At 43.4% G+C, this 13,168-nt stretch overlaps 1 protein-coding gene across 4 annotated transcripts in view; it reads right to left on the reverse strand.

Moving 5' to 3' along the window:
* suco (SUN domain containing ossification factor) overlaps positions 1-13,168 on the reverse strand; it is a 38,011-nt gene that overhangs the window by 5,409 nt on the left and 19,434 nt on the right. For 3 of the 4 annotated variants that reach the window (XM_029429298.1, XM_029429297.1, XM_029429300.1), the window contains exons 5-20: positions 12,915-13,055; positions 12,383-12,581; positions 11,103-11,214; positions 10,465-10,592; positions 10,141-10,208; positions 9,919-10,026; positions 9,081-9,186; positions 7,919-7,939; positions 7,568-7,623; positions 6,470-6,561; positions 6,055-6,120; positions 4,927-5,010; positions 3,092-3,191; positions 1,635-2,975; positions 1,415-1,502; positions 1,199-1,303 (exon numbers count right to left, since the gene is read on the reverse strand). In XM_029429298.1, coding sequence (XP_029285158.1) covers positions 1,199-1,303; positions 1,415-1,502; positions 1,635-2,975; positions 3,092-3,191; positions 4,927-5,010; positions 6,055-6,120; positions 6,470-6,561; positions 7,568-7,623; positions 7,919-7,939; positions 9,081-9,186; positions 9,919-10,026; positions 10,141-10,208; positions 10,465-10,592; positions 11,103-11,214; positions 12,383-12,581; positions 12,915-13,055 — 2,815 coding nt within the window. The remainder of the gene's footprint in view (positions 1-1,198; positions 1,304-1,414; positions 1,503-1,634; positions 2,976-3,091; positions 3,192-4,926; positions 5,011-6,054; positions 6,121-6,469; positions 6,562-7,567; positions 7,624-7,918; positions 7,940-9,080; positions 9,187-9,918; positions 10,027-10,140; positions 10,209-10,464; positions 10,593-11,102; positions 11,215-12,382; positions 12,582-12,914; positions 13,056-13,168) is intronic. The other variant, XM_029429299.1, reaches the window with a different exon arrangement.

The following is a 13,168-nucleotide window of genomic DNA, read 5'->3' on the forward strand; positions in this document are numbered from 1 at the left end:
AAAGAACATCACAAAGACACGAACATTAACGCACTTGAGCAAGAAAGTTCCTTCTTGACCTTGGGAAAAGTAGTTTGCCTTAACGCATGTTCATGTTAACAACCTGAGATTTCCACTTTTGCTAATTACTGACTAACCACTTAAAGAATCGGTTTCAAGACATGTTACAATGTCCAATTGCATCACTGATTTGCCACTTTGTCATGCTACCAATTACTCAGCCATTAGTCCTGGAATGGGGTTCCCCTCCACTTTTGTGATCATTCCTAAGTTTTACATATACAGATAGAAATGATCCATTAAAATGACCCAGTATACTACTGGAACCCTTCTGTTTATCTAAAACGACAGGACTCTTGAGAGCCAATGTGGTGCATTTCTGGTTCTTTGGGGTAATACATATAAATTCCTTGCCAGTTCTGTCTGCCCACTTCCATCACATGTGCATTTATCTTTCATAAATCTATGCATTTCTATGGTATTTCTAGCCTTATGGGCACATGCAAGACAGTAGGCACCTCTGTTCACTCAGCCAAAGCAGTTGTACTATAACTGCATGCTCTCAATGAAGGTCAGCAGGGAAACCTTTGAAGTCAGCCACTGAACACAAAAAGCTAAAAGTTGTCAACAGACTGAAAATAGCCACTTCTGGGAATGACCTACAGAAATATTTGGGAGCATTGAACTGTGTGTTGTGCATGGTCTCCAAATGTTGTTGTGTGGTTGAGTTTATGTGAACGTTATCGTACCATCTCTGTATGCACATGGCCTGAGGGAATCTCTCTTGCTCACATGAGTATCAACTGCTAAGTAACCTTATCTCTGGGAAAAACTTCTTTTTTTTGTCTCATGACGCAGTAAACTGTTTACTGGAGGGGCTTCAAATATTAAATGAGTCACATAGTTCCCATAATTAGTATAATTTATCAATGTTCTTTCAGCCATCGTGTTTTCAACTTCACAAATGTGCTGAGCAGCCTCATTTCCATGTGGTCTCCTCACTTTCAGTATGACATCACATTGTTGCCGAGATCATTCCAAGCAGGAAACCTCAAGCGTTTCTGCCGTTTGTTTGGCAACTTAAACTCTCGAAATGCATGCAATAAAAAGACGTTATGAACTTGTTGAATAACGGCAGTGTGAACCTGGACGCACTATGTATGCAGAAGGCAATAAAATCGCTTCAGGCTTCATTTACCTCTCTCTGAAGCTGGCCGACTGTGTCGGTGAGATTGAGCATGAGTTTAGTGACGTTCTCTAGCTGGCTCTGCAGGATGTGGATGGAATCCGTCTGCTTCTGGTCCTGAAAAGCACAAGTTACTAAATTGTCAGTCAAAACCATCAGATAAAAACACACAAGTACTTTGTTTGTGCTTCAACTGCTCTTCCTCTTGTTGCCTTCATGTAAACTGACCTGCTCCTCAGCGATACGAGAGGTGTTCTGCAGTTTGATGATGGTCTTATTGAACGCTCTCTGCATCTCTTCCATCTGTTTACGGTATCTGAGTAGTATACAAATGAAACAATGACAAACTGTGAGGAACCTTTCCATCGTGAAAAACTAAAATACTTGATATAGTAAGAACAAGGGAGCACTTCTTTCATTCTAAGGCTCATTGTGTGCAGTGGTTTACCTCTGGCTGAGCTCCTCCAGGTATCTGCTGGACAGACTCATGTTCATCTCCAGGGCTTTGATCCTGTTGTTCAGCCTCATGAACACACTCTCCTTCTGGCTGGAGCCGTGCACAGACCCCCCGTTCAATAACATGCCGTTCCCGATCATTGCCCCACCATTATAATCTCCTCCATTCTGCAGCTCTGCGTAGAAGTCTGTAGCCGTCCGGTGGACGTTGCCATTCCCATTCGTGCTCATCAGGTAGTCGTCCACCGTGTCTTCCACCCGATGGGGCTCTCCAGTGTGAGCGAGGGAGTCCCCCTGCTCCCCATGAGTCAGTGAGTCCACACTGTCTGCGCCTGACTTTACTGTGTCTGTGTCGGTCAGTGGGTGAGCTGTTGGCAGTTCAGTGAGAGGGGGGATAAGGTCTTCAGGCCTTGATGCAGTGGGAAGAGGCTGAAAAGGCTGCTCCCTGACGGGGGGATCCACAACAGCGGGAAAGGCCGTCTCAGAGGCTACTGGCTGTGGGGGAGAGCTGACAGTGAGGGTGGGAGTGGCACTGGTGGCCTGTTGCGTCTCTGGGATAGAGACAGCTTGGAGGGGTGGAGTGGGGACGGGGTCGAGAGCCGCGTCTTTAATGGGAGGAGGAAGCTTATCCTCATGGCTGGGGGTAGGCGACGTCAGGGAGCTGTGGATGTCTGAGAAACTGTGAGGGGGGATTGTGGCTGTTCTGCTAGGCTCTAGGAGGATGTTGAGCTCTAGATTTTGTGCGTCAGGGGTGTGAGAGTTTGGATGTGTGGTGTGCACCTCCCCCAGGACTTTCCCCTCATGTAGGCCCTTAACTGACACCTCGGGCTCTGGGGCTTTTTCTGTGAGGGGAAGCGCTTCTTTGAGAGGTGTGGGAACAGGGGCAGGGATCAGTGGAGGTGTGTGGATGAGGAGAGGGGTGTTTGCACCAGGTTGCGTCTGTGTTTGAGAGCTTAACTGCCTCCGCCTCAGGCTGCGGAGTCTCTCCTTGGCCAGCCTGGCTGAGCACCAGCGATGGAGCAGCTCCGGCAGGGTTACCATGCAGGAGAGAGACAGAGAAGAGAAGGAGGAGAAAGGACAGTAATTCTGGCTGTCCCACTGGTTTCTGTCTGCCTCCCTCCTCGTCGACTCCTCTCTCTTCTCTTCCTCCTCCTCTACCTCTTCCTCCATCAAGGTGACAGTAGACTGTCTGGGCTCTTCCTCTTCCTCAACCAGAGTGACAATCTGTCTCTCCTTATGGGAGTCGGGTGATGAGGGGGAAGGTGTGGAAGAGTCACTGGAGACACAGGAGGCCTCCTGGGTTGCAGGGTGTTCTGGCTCTGCAGGCTCCAGTCTGGAGGAAAGACGCAGATACACATTTAGAAGCATATTAACAGAGCTTTGGAGTTTTTTTTGAAGATAATAAAAAGAAAAACTGATTTAAAAGACCAAATTCAGTTTTAATCTTACATCATTCCTGAGTCCTGAGGTGTTTCAACTGGTTTAGCTGTAACTTCTGTGCTCCCCTTTTCATCCTCCTCTGTTGTTGTTGTTGTTGTTGTTGTATTACCTAACATTTAGAAAAACAAAAAACTGTCAACAAACAGGACTTTGAAAACACTCGGCCTTTGTGTGAGTGCACAAAACCATATAACTTGGCAGTGGCAGGCTTGTCCCCAATCCTATGTGGCTGTAAGAGGAAAAGTGTAGAAGAACAGAGACCCTTTTTGCTGCACAGTGTGGCTGGCAAGCACATGTTTGAGAAAGTCAAAAATACTGAGAACCAGTCTAGTCCAGTTAGAACTGATCTCTCTCCCACACTCCCTCTCTCCCTCTCTCCCCTGCTTACTCTGAGGGTGTAAATGGAAATCAACTGGAACTGTAAAGACACTTTTTTTCCTGAGTTTCTCCTCTGAAAATAAATGGAAGGCTGACTTTGTGAACGTCTGACCAAAAACAAATTGCCTTCATCGATAGAGAAACTAAAAACAAAAAACAAATTGTATAAGAGCAAAAACTAAGGCGGCGTTTTCCCTTTAACTCAATGCTCCAGGGAAAAGTTAAGTAAGAGAGTCATTTTGCTCTCTGAGGGGTAAACAGGGCAAGGAGCAGGCTTTGGCGTCATAGGCCCCCCTCAGTCTTCATTCATCTACGCTCCTCTGCCAAGAAGTAAAACACACATAGCCAAAGTTCTGCTGGAGACCTCCTGCCAACAGCCACATAAACATCTGACTCTCTCAACTCTTATACACATGAACATTCAAGTCTATGCATATGCTCACTCTTCAGAGAAGGAAATAAAGTGACCCAGTTTTAGCAGCAGTTCATTTAAACAATATGTGGGAAGACAGGCATGCTGGCGGTTAGAGACAGAGCAAAGTGAACAGTGCGAGTAAGAGCAGAGCGCAGGAAAGGAGGGAGACTCGGGGCAGTTTCCTGAGGAATGCGGAATCATTTTAATGTGTTTTTAAAAAAGAAAAGGTCTGTTTTAACAGTGTTTCCACCAAATACTGTTCTGCAATATTCTGAAAAGGATTTATGTAGTTGTAATAAGTAAATGTGTCTATTCTCCTATGTTGATAAATACAGTGTGAAGCTGTTGTTAGCCATCCTTTTTGGGAGACCTGTGACGCGGCGACACGAGAAGCAGCAGCTCTGCGAACATTGTTCATTTGCAAAATATGTTTTGATGAACTAACTTCTCCACCTCAGCCAAGAGTAAAACTATGGTTGAATATAGACGGGTTTGCTCCTGGGGGTTTTTTGATTACTGATTAGAAGTGACAGTCAATTAATCAATAGTGCTCTTAAGGAAAAGTCTGGAATGGCATAACAAGTGGTCGGGTGACTCATGCTAAACAAACCTTTATAAGAGCTGCAAATGATCAACAGTTTAAATGGATAAACCAGTTTTACTTCATGTTGCCCTGTGACGAGGTGTGGTTTCCTTGCCAGGTACTTACGTTTCTAATAAAAGAGAATATGTGGAGAGGCCGTGTCAATAATGTTGGAGCTTTTCCATCACTTAAAAAGGTTCAATGTGTAATCCCAAGACACGTGCTCCAGAGAAACAGGAGGCAGTATTTCTCCTCTAAACTGGGTCCAGAATGTATCAATTGTAGTTCGGCAAATGTATCCAGTTTAATGCTAATCAGTCAGAACAGAGCAAGAATGTGTATGAAGTGCAGCATGGGCAGAGATATAAGTGGAAAATAGGAGAAGTGACCATTTGCAAGAGGGATTGTGGACATGAAGCAGGATGGGAAAAAGAAACTGGAAACAATAAGTGTTTGCGGGATGAGTACCTCCTGTTGCTGCTCCACCCTCCAGCTCTGGCTTGCCACCCAACACATTAGCAGCAATGTTGTTTACCATGTTAAGGATGGCATCTAAAAGTAAAAAGAAAAAAAACACACAAGTTATTTTTAAAAAAGGCACGTAAAAAAAAGGCACGTAAAAAAAAAAAAAGTTGACAGGCAGAAATGTGTGGCCAAAAACGCATTTTGTTTTCCCCCCCTTTACTCTCCTCTGACACGGCTTTTCTAAACCTCTTAACCCTTTAACACCGATAATGTTGTACCGTATTACAACATTATTCCCCCTACGTTTCCGTCTTGAACTTTCTTTCCCAGGTTTACCTTCAATCCCCCTTCCACCTTTTTCAGTTCCCATCCATCTAAAAGAAAATAATGATGCGTTTGTCAGCTGTTTTTCAGGGTTTAATGGTTCGAGCCCTCGAGGTTTGTGTGTACTGCATCTGTGTGTTTGGGTGCACAAGTCCTCCCGTTGCTAAATCAGGAGACAGAGGGGCACCAGTGTGTTTGCGCATGCGTGTGGTTAAAAATCTGGCGGAAGCTGCACATTTTCTGCAACCCAAACCCCAGTCAGTATGTGAGATACCAAGCCAGTTAAGAAAACTGAGGGAACATTCAACACTGACCTACAGGGAATGAGTCTATATCTAACTCGGCACACACACCAGGGCTTTCCTGTGTCGCTGCACTGACGACTGTATGGGACCCCTTCTACTTGGAAAATTGTGCACCTTGAATTCTCACATGATGAATAAAACTGTATTGGCGTAAATATATTTCCTTACATACCGTATCAGATTCAGGAAACCATTTTACTTAAAATTTTAGGATTTGAAGTCGTCAAACTATACACTGCTGCCACAAACTGCAACAGAATGAGGAAGCATTCACTGCTTGACAAAGTAAAAGTCTAGACCTTCACATGTGTTATGTAATGTGTTAATGTTTTAAATATCTTTTATTCTGTTAAAAGGATAATAATGCAAACGCTAAACACACAATGGATCTCAATATCTGAAGGTCATTTAGTCTTCCGTTGATATGGACCACATTGTAAAATATTTGCTGTAAATGAGTCTTTGTTGTTGTATGCAGATGTGAGCATCTGTGTGTACGTACTGGTTGCTGAGCCAAGCAGGTTTTTCGAGGCCTTGTCTTCTGATGGTTGATAACCAGGTGGATAGTCTGAAGAAAAGGACATACTGCAAGTTATATGTAGCAAAATACATAATAATAAGCTTTATTTGTATAGCACCTTACATAACAATCAGTACAAGATTCGACTTCAGAATAAAAATAAATACAATTCATCAGTAAATAAATGTTTGCGTTTTTATGAAATTTTACAATAAAAGAATTGCGTCAATAAAGATAACTGATATTAATAGACAGCTCAACATTGTTAGTGTTAGTCGGTGCATTCATCTGCTGGTCGAGTAAAATAGTTCATTTGTAGCCGATGTTCAAAAAGAAGTTTGAAGATATCCTCTAACAGTTCTCATTCAAAAGACGCAACGGGTCACCGGCATCTTACCATAATCTTCATCCAAATACTCCAGTCTCTCTGAAGGATACTGGGAATCTGCTATCTCCTCATACTCCTCCACCATGCTGGTACCAAACACCCTACACAAAACACCCACACATACAGTGTTACACAAGCAGACCTATGTACAGAGAAAGGTTACGGGTCGTAATTACTACAGGTTCATGGGAGGGGCAGGTTTTACCTGTTGCTCAGATCAGCTTTTATGAAAAACGTTGTGAAAATGGTAAGTTAGTACTCGAGGAAGTTTATTGTTTTACAATCACTTTAAACCCCGACAGCAGATTGAGTCAGAACAAGCCCCTACTCATCTGGGACAGGTATATGTACAAGTGTGTGTGTGTGTGTGTGTGTGTGTGTGTGTGTGTGTGTGTGTGTGTGTGTGTGTGTGTGAGATAAGCAGTCTGTACAAGAGAGGGCTTGAACTTGGGAGGAAATCATACATGTGAACAGTTGAACCACATGGACTGGTAACATGTAGCAATCCAAACAACCACTAAGAGAGTGATCAAAATGTCAACTACATTTCTTGTATAGACTACAAAACAAAACATTTCCGCTCCCCGGATAGTAAAATCAAAGTCAAATGACTTGATGAAAACTGCTTTGTTGCTTCTGGCTGAATGAAGCAGTGTGTGGTTATAAGTACAGATGCAAACAATTTCCTGTTCTTGACCAGTGTTTTTATTTTCTTAAGAAGGTAGCGTGGTAACCTTAACGGTTCCTCCCAGGGTACGCTGCAGTGGAACTATACTTTGAGGATTTGAAGTGTATAACTTTAACTTTGTGTTATTCAATACCAATTTAGATTCAGGAAATCAGAAAGCGAGGCATTGGAGTAGAGAGGCATTGGAGTAGAGAGGCATTGGAGTAGAGAGGCATTGGAGTAGAGAGGCATTGGAGTAGAGAGGCATTGGAGTAGAGAGGCATTGGAGTAGGAGAGGCATTGGAGTAGAGAGGCATTGGAGTAGAGAGGCATTGGAGTAGAGAGGCATTGGAGTAGAGAGGCATTGGAGTAGGAGAGGCATTGGAGTAGAGAGGCATTGGAGTAGAGAGGGACGAGTAAAGAGCTTTTGACTATCTTACCTGATGAGACTGAGAGGACAGAAATGTTCTGATCCAAAGTGGGAGAGGAGTTCAACCTGCAGGGAAGAAGGATAAACTGTTCAATTGAAAATTTCATCCACAAGAGTAACAACACCATTGATGTATGTGTGCCCACTCTTAAAACCCATTACACACCAAATACGTGAAAATAAAACCTAGCATGGCCAAGCGCTGACAATATGATGTATGTGCATGTTCTACTGGTTTAATATCTTTCCCATGCATTAACGATTAATCTCTGCCAAAGCTCACCCATTACAGTGTATGACCATTACAAGAGTGCGTTTCACAGCGCCGCATAACCTCTGACAGAGAGAGAAGAGTGCTAACCTTTATGTACTTGATGAACATCTGATGCGAGAGGAAGACAGGAGAAGGACAGGTGAGAGAAATAAAACAAAGAGAAAAGAAATCAGTAAAGACAGATTCAAGCTACAAGCAAGTTGAGCGTTTACTTGCAGTCTGGCTCTCTCATAAACCAAAACACACTGCTGGTACACACTGGTTCATTGTTCACAACAGTCCACAAGCAAGATACAAGAAAGAGGTTTTTAATAACAAGCAGTAAGAAAGACGCACAAGCAAGTCAGAGGGACAGAGCTCAGGATGTCAACCATCGAGACATGACAGTTTCAGCTGCTTCGATCAACCAAAGCAGATAAGCCTGAAACTTTCTACACAACAATCTGTTTCTGCAATAAAAGCACAATTATTTCATAACTGAGCACATGAATCACAGTAAGCACCCACACATTAAAACCCACGCCACATAAAAAGGATACTCATGTGAGTATAAATAAACTGTTTAACAAGTCTGCACAGTGAATATATAGTGAGGGAAGAAGTGTGAGGGGAGAGACGGATCAGAAAAGCACAGATACGTAGAATTTATTACAGCAACAGTTATTTTGGAGGGACATTGTGGATGCAGAGACGGTAAAAACAAATCTAATGTTTAAATTAATCTTGGTGGGAAAGACAGTAAGTGACTTGAGTTTAAGGCAAACAATTGTAATCCTTTAACGTCACACCACACACACACACACACACACACACACACACACACACGATTAAATATCCTAACTGTCGGCAGCATTTGGCACAAACTAGACGTGGCCCGATGAGTTGTGACACCCAAATCTCAAATATAAAATCGACCCAATAGTAATGTGCATCTGCCCTTTAGTTACACTCCGTCATGGAGATACACCCTCCATCATTCACAGTCACATTTCTTCATCCAATAGAGGAAGAGGTTTATGGCAGCGCTGACGGCATGGCTAACTTACCATGAAGTCATAAGAGGGTCCGCTGAGCTTAAAATAAAGCTTTAACTCTTGTGTATAAATGCGTCTGTGTGCGTGCATTCATTAACTAGGAGCTGCAATATACTACTGGGAATGAAACAATTCATTGTTTATTGCTCCTCTCCTTAAGACATAAGTGTACTGTTATAGCAGGGGGGGGAGGGCGAAAAAAAAAAAAGCAGTACCTTCACATATTTAGCATAAAGCTGTTCATCCAGTGGGAAGCTCTGGACAATGCGCTCGTCACGGCCATGAAAAGTACCTAGCTTTACCCACTTGTTGGTAGGATATCTGCAGACAGAACAAGAGAAAAGTAAGATGCGCGTGTGAGGGCTACAGTGTACTTCAAGCACAATTTGGCATGTTCTCTCAAAGGCTGGGTGCAAATGTCACTGCATTTCATGTGACTGGAAGTCTGTTCTTTCATGCCAGAGGGTGGAATTTATAGAGTTGTGGTGCGAGATGATGCTGGAAATAAATCCCCACTGCAGGTTTCTGTACATGCTGAACTTGATTACCACTTCTCCATATCAGTGTGTCCTGAGAGAGTTCAAACACCTAGAAGCTGCTCGACATCCTCCCCCTATTATTAATTTATGTGCATCTATAATCGTCTATAATACATTTTTTATTATTTTGGTCTATTCTGTACACACAACATCTATTGAATGTCTCCGTCCTGGGAAAGGGAGCAGTCCTCAGTTGCTCTCCCTGAGTTTTCTTCCCAGTTAAAGTTTATCAAAGGTCTGAGGACAGAGGGTGTTGCATACTGTACAGATTGTAAAGCCACTTGAGCCAAAATTGTGATATTGGGAAATATAAAATCAAATCGACTTGAATCACAGCTACTGACCAGCTGCTTTCTTCTACCTTTTCTTCAACAAACCATGCTAATACATGCAGGCCTGTTCATACTGCGGCAGAGCCCAAAGCAGGACTTTGTTTGTCACACACCCACCACAAGCCTACGAGAACACGTCAATAAATTATAATATTGGATGAAATTGAACAGTGCGAGTATACCTGTCACTGATGGAAACTAAAAAGTCTTTAGGTGTTGATGAGAAAAGCTCAAAGTTCGCAATGTCCAGCTGCTTGACTTGAATAGGCTCACAGAGCTCTATCACAAACCTGGAGAGAGGTAAATACAGAATGTTCATTAAAACAAACTAATATAAAACTTGCAGATCTAAAATCAGGCTCTGTTTGTATACCAGTAGTGTGTGCGTGTGTTAGTGCACTCACCAGATTTTGTTGCTGCAAGGATTTAGCATGTATAGATCCATATTCTCCATGAGAATAGCTGAAGTGCTCTGAACACGAGACAGAAGGATGAGAGTGAGCCAATTAGCATCCACCATCATCATCATCACAAGACTTTATTTATTTACTTATTTAACAGCCAAACACAGAACATTGTTTCATGCAAGACTAAACATCCAGTCCCTGATTAAACTTTAATTCTTATCTCAAATGTAAAATTGCTGGCACAACGGTCTGTATCCTTCGCGTAGTGAGTGCATGTATTCACGTGTAGGCAACAGGGGACAGAGGTGATGCGTGTTTAACCTTGGCCTCGTTGTTGGCAGAGAGTATCTTGGCACCACACTCCACAGAGGCGTAGTTATTCTTGAAGTTTTTCTGGACCTTCTTCACTGGATGGGCGCTGCCGCTGGTTGAGGTATGGAGAGACTGACCTGGACAGAAGGAGTCGTACATTAGGCCCATTATACAGACACTGGGGGAAAAAAGAGCGTTGCCTGAGAGGAACAAGTAGAGAGGTTATGCAACACCCATAAACACACGCTCTGCTGACCACTGCACATGGTGTGCACAAGCAGAAAGAGAGAAGAGAGAGGGTAGAAAAGATAGACAGGAATAGAACACGAGGAAGGAAGCAGAAGAGAGATGATGGAGGTAGACGATGCACAAAACACTTCTAGAACGCAATAAAATGAGATGTAGATTAAAACTGACACGTGAAGGCCTCTTTGTTTACAGTGGCAAAGCGGCAAACTGCGAGTGGGCCTATATCACGAAGTAAGATTAACATCAGGCTATCAGAGTTATGCAGCTTTGTGAAACCAAAAGCCTTGAAGCCTCTGTACCCCAACATAAAACAGAACTTAATGGGAAATTACACTTAGTCTCCCTTTCAATGTTTACGCATTTATCTAAATGTGCGTTTTAATCATTCATGTACTCACTTTTCTCCTTCTCCACCTCCATGACTTGTTTCTTCCACTCGTCGAAAGTGGGGATGTCTTCTTTGCTGGGCACTGAGGGATCAGGCTCCCTGGCAATCTTGGCCTGCCCTGCCTGAAACACACAGACAGCTGTCTCACACACACAGGCCCATAGTGACAGTTCAACTGTATTCATCACCACAATCCCCTGATGTCCTAATATGCTGACATATTGACAAACAAGAGCAGAGCACATTGTAAATTAATCTAATATTGCTAAACATGACTGAGGTTTTATGTATCCTGGCTTCAGTGAGCCACTACATGAATTGCATGCTTTGACCAGTCACACTGACACACACGCATGGTAGTCAGCTAGCCCAGTGCCATGAAAGCATTGAGACGCACTGAGCTGTGACTAATAGTTTGATGGATTACATAAGCACCATTTTGCACCTCACAAGCCAGTCTGATCCTAGAAATCCATCAACTTAGACGTCGTCTTTTAGGTAAACACCTCAACACGTTTGGCAGGAGTCTCTTCCAGCCATTTCCAGATTAGTCACCAGATCTTGATTACAAAACAGCAAAACAATGTACAAATGCACAAACCCCACTGAAATTCCCCTTAATTGACTAATCTTTCATTATCCTTCAACCATGAAAAAGGAAACTGATATCGAGTCGACTCAGCATTTGCTACTTGAAGCTGCCCTTTTCTAAAACAGCTGTGCACACTGAATATTTATAACCTTCGTGGCAATGTAGCCAGCATGTGTGAGACAAAGGACTGACTATGCAAAAATGACAAACCACATGCTTAGGCCACTCATCACACTTTTATCCAACTGGTGTGTATGTGTGCTGTGACATTGAGAAATTGTGCAGAATAGTGTAATTATGCAACATCACATTTTAAAAGGAAAACATTTTAGCAGGATGCTATTGTATCACGTAAACCATGCACGTAGAACTGGTTCAATAAAAAGACATGCACGATGCCCAGGAAGCTGATACCTGTGTTTTTTCACAACATGTCTGCTGGAAAATATGACTGTTAGATCCTAATCACTGTAAGGTCTCTACCTATGCATACTGAAAAGCTCCACACTCAGTGGCACAGGAGAAGTCCTGTATTCATGTAGACCTCCACTTTGTTCTGCTTATGAAGAAAGCTCCAACTTTTTAGTGCTGCACTGAATTTGTTTGTTTTATACTAAAATGCTTTGGATGTTTGTCGTTTCTCTTATAACACACAGATACATGTGAGAACTACTATGGAATAATCACAAGCTGCTGACCTGCTGTTCTTGGTGGTGTTGAGAAGTGTTGCCCTCCTGGTCCAAATCAGACAGCCCATTCTCCAGCTCCTGCTGCTGCTGCTGCTGCTGCTGCTGTTGTTCCTGGTCCACGTGGCCTGGAGTAGGCTGGACCTCTGCTTTAGAACCAGAGCTGTGGCTCTGGTCTGACTGCTGGTCCTCTAGGCTAGCCTCATCCACACTATAGCACAGACACGGGGCCAATGAGGTGGAGACAAAGTAGGAGTTGGAGGGAAGAGATGATAATGGAGAGAGGAGGAATAAGGAGAAGAAGGGTAGAAAACACAAATAAGTATTCAGCAATGTTGGACACATTAATGCAAAACATAAAAAATATTCAATTTGACAGAATTGACAGTCCTTGGTCGTGAGCAGGCAAAACGATGGAAAAAGGGGGGAAAAAGGCAGAAGTAAGTGGAGAGCAAGGCCAGCGGTTGACGGTTGCGCACAACAGAGAGGTGTAGCTTGATTACCTGTCTCTGTGCTTTGATTGGCTTTCCTGTTAGAAACTCACCTTAAGAGAGGCCTGCCAAAAGGGGAGTTTTCACAGGTTGCCAGTTCGGGGGGAATTACCCCACACTGTGCATCAGAGTGCTCAGCAAAGACAAAGTTGTCTACTGGGAGTTCATCTCCTGCACTGACAACCCGCACCGCACTGAGGGAAAGAAAGTACATGGTGTTTACCACACCTCCTTACACTGCGGAGGGGAGAGAATGGGGTGGGAGAGAGGAAGGGATGAGGAAGAGGAGATCAACGTAGAGCGTAGA

Source organism: Cottoperca gobio, chromosome 4 (assembly GCF_900634415.1).
Source record: "Cottoperca gobio chromosome 4, fCotGob3.1, whole genome shotgun sequence".
NCBI lineage: Eukaryota > Metazoa > Chordata > Actinopteri > Perciformes > Bovichtidae > Cottoperca > Cottoperca gobio.